General features: G+C 41.8%; 1 protein-coding gene across 3 annotated transcripts in view; it reads left to right on the forward strand.

The window, feature by feature from the left end:
- kcnq1.2 (potassium voltage-gated channel, KQT-like subfamily, member 1.2) overlaps positions 1 to 2,510 on the forward strand; it is a 221,242-nt gene extending 218,732 nt beyond the window's left edge. For 2 of the 3 annotated variants that reach the window (XM_034685466.1, XM_034685467.1), the window contains one exon: positions 455 to 2,510. In XM_034685466.1, the coding sequence (XP_034541357.1) occupies positions 455 to 601 (147 nt within the window). In that variant the 3' untranslated portion in view covers positions 602 to 2,510. The remainder of the gene's footprint in view (positions 1 to 454) is intronic. The other variant, XR_004631540.1, reaches the window with a different exon arrangement.
- Positions 2,511 to 9,775: the final 7,265 nt, after the last annotated feature.

The following is a 9,775-nucleotide window of genomic DNA, read 5'->3' on the forward strand; positions in this document are numbered from 1 at the left end:
TCACCAGGCAGTCTGTTGTCTGTTTACCTCCATCAGTCATCTGTATTCACACCATGGTTGGGCCGGCTGGGCTCCGTCAGAGACATCTCTGTTGGCTGACACACCTGTGTTTACAGTTAGGAGAACATGTAAACAATAGCGTGTGTATGCGTGTGTGTGTGCAAGTGTCTGTCCGCCTACTCAGGGATCATATAGCTCAGCAGCTTTTGTAATGAGTGGCTTTAGCAGGTAGACGGCGACTGGCAGACTAACGTGTCATTATACCTTGCGCTGCTCTGTCATTGGGAGGGCAACTGTATTAAAGAGGCAGAGGGATAAGAAACAAAAGAACTCACTCGCATTCTTTGTTTGTCTCAAAACGCAGGCCTACACTGTACTTAAACTGAGTGTTTACTGAGTAATACCCTAAGGTATTCAGCTGATCTAACCTGTTTGCCTCTTCTGTTTGAATCAGATCCATCAGATGGACCAAAAAATGGACTCAGTGCTGCAGATCCTGATGGAGCAGTTTCAGCCCAAACCGGAGATACTGTCCAAGCCCTCCCTCCGCAGGGTGACCATCCAAAAACGCATGGGCGTCAGCATCGACGAGGGGCTCTGATGACGCTGCAGCTAGCGGTCACATGGGGAATGATGACATCATCACCAAAGGAGAATTAAAGGTGCAGGACTTCACAGAACAACAGACTGGAACCTCTCATGGGAGCCAGCTTGCACATAACGAGGGGACTTCGTCTTCCAACAAAAAAACTTTCTTGCTTCTGTTTGCAATTGAGAATTTCCTCACTGACCTTTGACCCCTGAGAAGAGAACAACTTTTGATTGTCAACATGGTGCTGGCATTGCTCTGAGACATGATGGTAAGAGTTAAACTCAGAAAGCGGAGAAAAAATCAGACTGACATCCTCCTCCTCCTCCTCCTGATGATCGTTGGACTTCTTCTTTTTTTTTGTAGCCGTCTAAATGTAGCCCTCTTTTCTGCACTTGCGCTGTTGGTCCTTAGTCTTTCTCAGCAGAGTAATCCAAGCTGAAGCACGCTCCACGAATTTATTCCACCATACATTAGCCTCATAATCACACCACTCTGATTATGCTAATTTATGTGTGGCCTGTCACAGAGCTGCATTTCTCTACTCCAAATATTATTCCAAAGCTAACTAACCCAGTAATGAAGTCATAATGCAATCAAAGCGCTCCAGTTCCCCAAAGACACAGAGAAAAATCTGAGAGGCCGGCCGTGGCGGAGGCATTCCTCAAATCCTTCTGATTATCTTGGCACCATCCACGCCCAGTACACAACAGGGTTATTTCCATAGCCACATATCCATCTAGCCTAACTGTACTTAGGCTGCAGCGGGTGTTTGTTAGTAGTGATCGAATAACACGAGGAGGGAAGGGCAGATTATCTGTTGATTTAGCCCTGCGTTAGGCACCGGAAGGCTGGAGTAAAAGAAAAAAGGAGGGAAAGAAATGAGTCCTGGAACGGCTGGCTAACATTAATCTGATTTACATCTAAGTTGAAGCTAATAAAAATAGCAAACCTGCTTTGACAAGTCTGGGTGTTCTGTTACAGGAGCACAGCCTAAAATTATGCCATGGTCTCTTTGCTGGCTCCAACGTTTCATGTGAGCATTGATCTCAAACATTTTGAGCACCACCACCACCACCAGAACCCCGCTTAATATCCCCTATTACCCTCTTCAGGGGGGGCTCACACTGCTGTGTGCAATTTGATATAAATTTGCCCCATTAAAAGTCTGATTATTTTCTCTCTCCATAGCTAATTAAGTGCTGAATTCCTGGTAAGGTGAGATTACTCACTGCAAATGGAAAATGTGCAGGATTTGAACGGCGGAGGAGCGGCCGCAGTAATTCTGTGTGAAAGGTTTTGAGAGTATCAGGCTACCGACGGGCGCGCACGTTTGAGATCAACACAAAGACAATGCTTTCACTTTGTTCCCATTCAGACAGGACGCTTAGGCATGAAGGATGTAGAAAATAGAAAATAACTCAGCTATGTCGCTACTGTATGAAAGGCTTCCCATAATTATAGCATGCACATTCCTAAAAAGACGGATGCACATACACAAACACATACACACACACACACACACACACACACGCACACAAACACACAAGGGGTAAAAAAAAAAAAGGGAAGGGGAAAGAGGAGAAGCTTTCTCCCTGCACTAGTATATATTTTCATATTTTTGCTGTGGTTCAAAAATATCTGATATTTATCTTAATAAAGTGGTTGTATTTGAAGGCACTTGATGTATTTATCTGCCTGTTTGTTCTCCTGTACAGTTTTATAAGAGTTGTAAATAGGAACATTGCCTTATTGTACTGTATTTATTATCACGTGGAAAGATCAACCTGGAACACGTCTGATTGAAGGAGTGATGGGAGGCTCCTGTAGTTCACATGGATGGAAATGATTGTAAATGATATTCATGCACACCCTCTGCACTGTAGCTCTGCTGTAAATAATAAAACTCCATTTCATTACACTCCAGTCTGTTCTGTCGGCTTGGGAGGAATCTGATTTCCAGGTCATCGATTCCATAATTTGCTTTTGTTGGAGGGGGGAAACCTCTCTTGTAGTCTTTTTTCGGAAAGTTTTTGTTGAAGTCTCTGCAGCAGAGCTGGGTCAAGGTAAGCCACTCCAAGGCCTGAGTTTCCATCCAAATCAAATCTCCTCAACTTCTCATTTCACTGTGCAATCACCATGAAGGGGGGACGGGAAAGAAGAAATGGCACGTTCACAGCCCCTTCTTTGAACAGCGTTATTCCACAGACTGCAGAACAAGGCGTGCAGAGGAAAAGGAGAATAAGTTTCATATTACAACTCAATTATATTTGCTATCAAAGGCCAAAAAATACTGGGGATGTCCCAAGATCAGCATGGTCCAGCGCGAAGAGAGAGAGAGAAGGGAGGGACATCCCATGGGAGGGGGAGGGGAGAAAGGAGTCAGGAGGAGGACAGCAGGAGCGTAAGTGAAGAGAGCAAAGCCATTTTCAATTAGCCAGAGAGACAACATGGGCCAGAGGGGCGCAGTGCTCCACTGCTTTTTGTCCTCCTCTGGTTTCTATCACCACTGGAGCATTTTGGCAGGGCAGGAGTGAGATCGACAGAGGAGGGGGGAGGCGGGGGAGAAGGAAAATGAGAGAGACCCCATGGCTACCTCCGTCTGCAGAGGCCGCTCTGTGTCACCCCGTGCTCCTCTTTCATCTCAAGACGAGACAGAGAGAAGAGAGAGAGAGACTCCCACTTCAAAAGACAGTTTGATCTCAGAAGTACACAGGAGCACAACTTTAAAAGAGGATCAGAGGAAGCAGTGAAAAGGAGAATATAAGGGACACACTGTCACAGACGCAGGACAGTGAAATCTGCCAATCCTGGAGTCTGTGCAGGGGACGAGCTCACGCCAGGTCATGAAACCAGACACTCTGTGAGCTGTGTCCATGGTCCACGTCGTCTTTGATCCTGCCACCTGAATAACACTTGGAACAGAGTTTCATTATAATGCTGGAAATATGATCACAGAACACATACAATTATACCAGCACACACTGTTATCTGTACATACAGCATTTAAGATGATGTAAATTATTAGCAGACTATTATTAAAGGCACTGTAAGGAGTTTTTAACAGATTTTTAAATAGTTATTATTGTGTTGAGGCCCCTTCATGACCCACATTGTAAATTTTTCAGTGTGAAGATAGTTTGAGAGTGAGGTAGTTTTCTTTTACATCATGTTTTGTCCTCATGGCTGATATTAAAGCAGGATTTGCAGAAAGATGTACGTTTTCTGTTGAAGTATTGTTTTAAACAGAGAAACTCTTCAACCAGGGCTTTGCTAGCTAAAAGAGCTAAATGGTTATGAAGAGGATTAAATGTCAATGCCAGCGTGTGAATGCTTCACTGCTCTGTGAGGGCAAAAGAGTTAAACTGTGTGCACAGATCATGACACACCACGGCTGTGACAGTTTACAAAGTTTTGTTGTTAGATTACAGTTTTCTTTGACATAGCTATAAATTAACATTACGTCATCACTCTGCACTCAGCAGGAACCACATCTTTACGACTGGGTGATGGCGCTCATGGGATATGCAGTCTTCATCATAATGCATTAAATGTGAGAAAGCCCAGTCTAAGCTAAGAGATAAACAACCATTCATGCACACACTCACACCTACGGGCAACTTAGAGTGATCAATCAACCTGGTGAGCACATTTTAGGACTGTGGGAGGAAGCCAGAGTACCCAGCCCACACATGCACAGGAAGAACATGCAAACTGACCGGGGATTTGAACCAGGAACCTTCTAGCTGTGAGGCAACAGCGCTACCCATTGCACCACTGTGCAGCCAGCTAAGGCATTATTTTAGTATTTATTGCCATTCAACCTTGATCAAGAAGGATCATTTTAACCCAACTTTCCGAATTTAAACCACCTGAACACACCAAAGTTGGTAAACTTTCCAATTTGGAAGGAGTGCCTCAATGCCGCATAATTCTCAACAGCAAACCTGATCTCAAACGTCATACCAAGTCAGTCAACTGAAGATCATTTTCACTACTGCCTGCAGCATTAAAACATTTGAAGAGTTCATTTGCAAAAACAGTTATCTCACTTTTGAAAATAAAAAAAACACGTTTTTTTTCTAATACTAGCTTTTGGTATGATCAATCAACAGAAGTCGGGTGGCTTTGACTAAGTCAAAATGACTTTACTTATCAGAGGTATCTTGAAAATGTAACTTTATCAGGAATCTATATCAAAAAGAAATATGTTTTTTGAAAATTTATAAAAACAGTTTTTGCAAATTAACTCTTCATTTTTAAAACAGTGAAATCATCTTTGAATCAATGTTGTGTCAACCTGTTTAAGTCTGTAGTTTGTAGCCAAGTGATAATGATTCTGTATAATGAGCAGGTGCAACTGCATTTCCTCACTTAATATGAAACCAATAAGACAAATCAGATGAGCTTTGTTCTGCAGACGGTTAAAAAAGCCATGACAAGGTGTTAGGGTGAAAATCCAGGAGACCTTGCAGTCTAAACATTATATATCAATAAAGGCCTGATATGTGTAATCTCATAACTCCCTAAAAAAAGTCACATTTTACAAAAACGGGCTAACAAGCTCAGCCGGAGAGTGGGTGGCAGTCATATGGCTGTGCGGCAGGGCCTGCCCACCATGGGGGTGCAAGGAGGCCACCTGTCTGTGGAGGCCCAGGCATGTAGAGGCCCAGCAGTGCTATATGAAAGCAGATATGAGTCAACAGGTGTATGTGTGCGTGTGGGTGTGTGTGTGTGTTTGCACTGTGTCAAGCAAGGTTGTGACAAACAATGTGAGCAGCAGCTGATGGCAGCCTCTCTGTCAGGAGTCGTCCCTAAATAGCCGAGGCCGGCAGTTGCCTGGAGGACAGTTGTTGCAGCCCCTTTGCCTCTCCCAGCATGCACCTCTTTGCCATAGAATATTTCACATTCCCATATTTGGTCTTTGAGTATAAAATAGACTGCCCCAGTTTATTCTGATTGGCTTACTTTGGCTCGAAACCATCATAAAACACCCAATAAACACACACCTGTGATCCCATCAGAGCAGAGTATTAATGTGCTGCTCCTAGAAGTAAAACAACAACAAAAAAAAAAAACAGCTCACACTGGAACTAAAGGGAGTTTCTTAGAATAATAACATTTAGTTCATGTTGTAGAATTATTATTGGCTATTGAATAAAGGATTTAATTCATTTATATGGTTATGGTGAGCAGGATGTTTGGTATGAGAGAGGGTTTACCAAGGTTAAGCTTAGACGCAGCAATTCAGGTTACACCTAACAGCACTTCTAAGATGTCAAAATCACAGTTAAGCCCTCTTATTACTTAAGTATTGACTTAGTTTCCTTTTGGGAGAAGCAGCAGTGTTATATATTCATATTAAATGTCCTTGCATCCCCACCTCAGAAACTGTTTTTCTGCAGCTTTTCCCCACAGCAACAGATACAGTACGCCCTTTGACCCCGTCTCTGTTCAGTCCGAGCAGGGCGACATCACCCCATGGGATAATAAATCAACCAAAGGCCAGGAGGTTAGATTGACCCCCCGTGACCTTTACCCTTACGAGATTTCCCTTCACCATATGTCTGTGGCTCTCTTTGCCCGCCCCTCCGTCAATCCCTCCCTCTCCGGTACCAGAGGAGGAAAACTCAGCGGCCAAGAACAACAGCACAAACGGGGACCGTTCAGATCCACAGATCCATCTGAGCCGCTCAGTTTCACATCCTGGGTCCAGAGCAGCCAGAGAAAACCCCTCCCAGCGCCGGCTATGCTAAGTGTGACTGCTGCTAATGTGTTGTTACGGCTGCTGCGGATTTGTGCCGAGGTCTGTGCACACTTTGAGGGGGGTGCAGTCAGAATGGGGGTGCAAGGAAAGACGACTATATAGGTCATATTATTAAGAACCTTTCCCCCCCAGACAGAGAGAGAATTCCAGGCAAGAAACTGGAAGGACTTCAGTGGTGTGCTGGGGTTTGGCCCGCCGAGGCAGAATGTCAGGCATGGTGGACAGCTGCACCACGGAGCTACTGTAAGAGAGAGAAGGGGGGGACTGATATTTCAAAACAACACAGATGTGATATACTGTACAAGCTCTGAACAACACTCTGCTGATATGTTTAGATCAATAGAAGTATTTTTAATGAGAAAAGGGAAGTGAAAAAAGAGTGTGATTACAGGCTGAGAATTACTTAGAAAAATCGTCAAATGGTTTCGCTATTACACGTCTTATAGCAAAGAACACAAATTCTGGGAAATAGCATTTGAAGAATTACCTTAGGGTGATGATGTAGAGATATGGCAGATGCAGACCTTGTGAACATCTCTGTATGCTGTTATTTGCACTGTTTGCTTTAACCTCTCATAAGATGTATAGGTGCACCAGTGTAAAGCAATATATGAAGAGTTCATTTGCAAAACTCAGTTTTTATAATTTGTCAAAAAATATATTTCTTTTTGATATAGATTCCTAATAAAGTTACATTTTCAAGATATCTCTGATTAGTAAAGTTATTTTTACTTAGTCAAAGCCACCTAATCTAAGCTAGGATCAGAAAAAATATATGTTTTTTAAAACATTTTTTAAACATTTTTCAAAAGTGAGTTAACTGTTTTTGCAAATGAACTCTTCATATGTATATTTAGGTTTTCTACCTGCCTTCTTTCTCTTATATTTTCATCCAAAAGTGTCTCCAAATCCCCAAAACAGCAACACCATTTCCTGCAGAGAGTGAAAATTGAAAACAGAGTGAAAAATTGAATATTAAGAAAGCCAATGAACCACACTCACGGCTGTCCAAAAGCAGAGGTAGGTTTCATGTGCTGGAAGAGTCTGCTTTTCTCATCAGGACCCTGTGTTGGAGAACATGTTCACTCATTCTTATGGCAGGAATCTTTTCAACACCCGAACCGAGGACCATGCACAGCGCAGAGGCCCCACGAGCCTCCTGATGAGGGCAGCAGAAGCAGGGCTAAAAGAAAAAAAAGCTTAGAAAAAGTTAGAAAGGGGTATATTCACATGAATTGTGGGCTGCTTTATTGCTCATGAAAAGTGGAAAGTTGATGCATTTCTGGTGCCGATCCAAAACAAGCCTGAAGACAATTTTCCATCTCGTGTCATTCTAAGCAGCAGTGTTTCCCCTGTCATTGGTTTAGACATTAAGAGCAGTCCAGCTCAGTGCATGGGATGTAATTCAATGTATACTGTGGTCAGTGTTGTAAGATGTATTTTGACTGACTGGAATTATTGCCACAGACACTTCTGCAACTGCTCAGAAAGTTGCATCATATGGAAATGTTTTTGCATCACATTAAATTCATGTCACATCCTAAAACACACCCAGACTGTCATCAACTACTGTATGGAGTAAAGTTCTGCTGATTAACACAGTTACTGACCAAACGTTTATGCAACACAAATGTGGTCATATAACACAAGTTTCAGTTAACGCCTTCAAATGCAGATATTAGTCTCCAGGACTAAAACAAAACCAAGGACTGAAACAAAACCAAGGACTGAAACAAAACCATTTTCAGCTGGAGTCTGGCTCAAATAGGTTGATTTTTAAGGTTGTGTAATTCTGTATTTTTATTTTACACACTGGCTTAATTATTGTTTAATCAGCTACAAAAACAGGCTTACAGAAATTAATGTTATGTGATTAACTTTGACAAAAAAAATGTGACATTTGCATTTTCAGCATATAGAAATAATTCCTACTTTCTTAGAGTTTCACATGATGTAGTGAATACCTTTGAGCTTGGTCTAAACAAGCATCTAAAGGATGATGCCTTGGGCTATGGGTACCTGTGTGGGACATTTCTCACGGCAAATACTTTTTTTTTTAATCGTGATCTTAATTCAAGACGAAATCTAGTATTAGTATGCTGATTTTACAGAAGTTGTGTCATTTTGCTCAAAACTTTTCAATTGATAGGCCTGTGCAAATGAGACATATGTTATAGACCAGGGGTTCCCAAACTTTTCAGCCCGCGACCCCCAAATATAGATGCCAAAGACTCGCGGCCCCCACTGTCCCTCATAGTGATTTAATGTGGCTTCATTTAGCTGGTCTGCAGAAAGTTAGCCTATCTATATGAGCATGTGGCTGTGTTTCCTGTGCCTTTATGAATTAACCCACTGCTACTGATGCTTTTGATAATTAACTGTTCACTAACCCTAAACTTAGGAGTCATCTGGCAACAATGAAAGGCAGAAAACTCATTACATTTTCTATTTTCAAGGTTTTATTTCAAGGTTAGCTAATATTTCTGTCTATGTGTTTTACTGTAATATGTAAAATGTACTATTTTTAGATAATTAAAAAAAAAAAACATTCTGGAAAACATCTCACGACCCCCCATTTGTGTTTCTCGACCCCCCCAAGAGGTCCCGATCCACACTTTGGCAACCCCTGTTATAGACTAACTGATTGATTAATAGATCAGTTTAAAAAGTCTTATAATTATATAAGAACTTATAATTATCTAAAAAGTACAACTACAATGAAACAGACATGTGATAAGGATGCCTAGCTTCAAAAGCCTTTGGAAGCGGGCCCAGACAAATTACAAACAACAAGTAGAGCGCAACACACAAAACACAACAAATGAAAACAGCAGAAGAGTTCCTAAACGCTACATCAGTCCAACATTACTTCAACGGTACAGAGTATCATGCCTCAAAGGTAGCACCAGAAAGCACCTCAGGGCCCCAAAAGAAAATACCCAACCACCTGCAGCAACCTGAACAAGCAGAGACAAAAAGCAGTCATACTACAGCCATCGATGTACCTGCATCAGGAAACATATTTAAAAATCAGCTCAGAAACAAAACAAGGAAAGATAGTGGGCATCTTAATGTACATCAGTGCACATAAAAAGTTCCTCTTAAAGTTAAGAAAGAATGAAAAATCTTCATGTTCATCTAGCGTGTTCCAAATTTGTAGTCCTCTGCATCCACATTTACATTTTAGCTTTCATTTTTTTCCTGTAATGAGATGTTTTTTTTCTCAGTGTCATGTGTATACAAAGTAAGGCAGATTGGGATTAGATTACATAATCTGATGTTGATTCCATGTATAACCTGATACATTGTACATGCACTGTGATAAATATTGCACTATGTTAGCCATAGCAGCCCGAAACCATGTCACAAAGGAGCATCAACTACACAACATATACAAGAAACAATGAAATGTATGTAAG

This window comes from Notolabrus celidotus, chromosome 6, assembly GCF_009762535.1.
Source record: "Notolabrus celidotus isolate fNotCel1 chromosome 6, fNotCel1.pri, whole genome shotgun sequence".
Taxonomy (NCBI): Eukaryota; Metazoa; Chordata; class Actinopteri; order Labriformes; family Labridae; genus Notolabrus; species Notolabrus celidotus.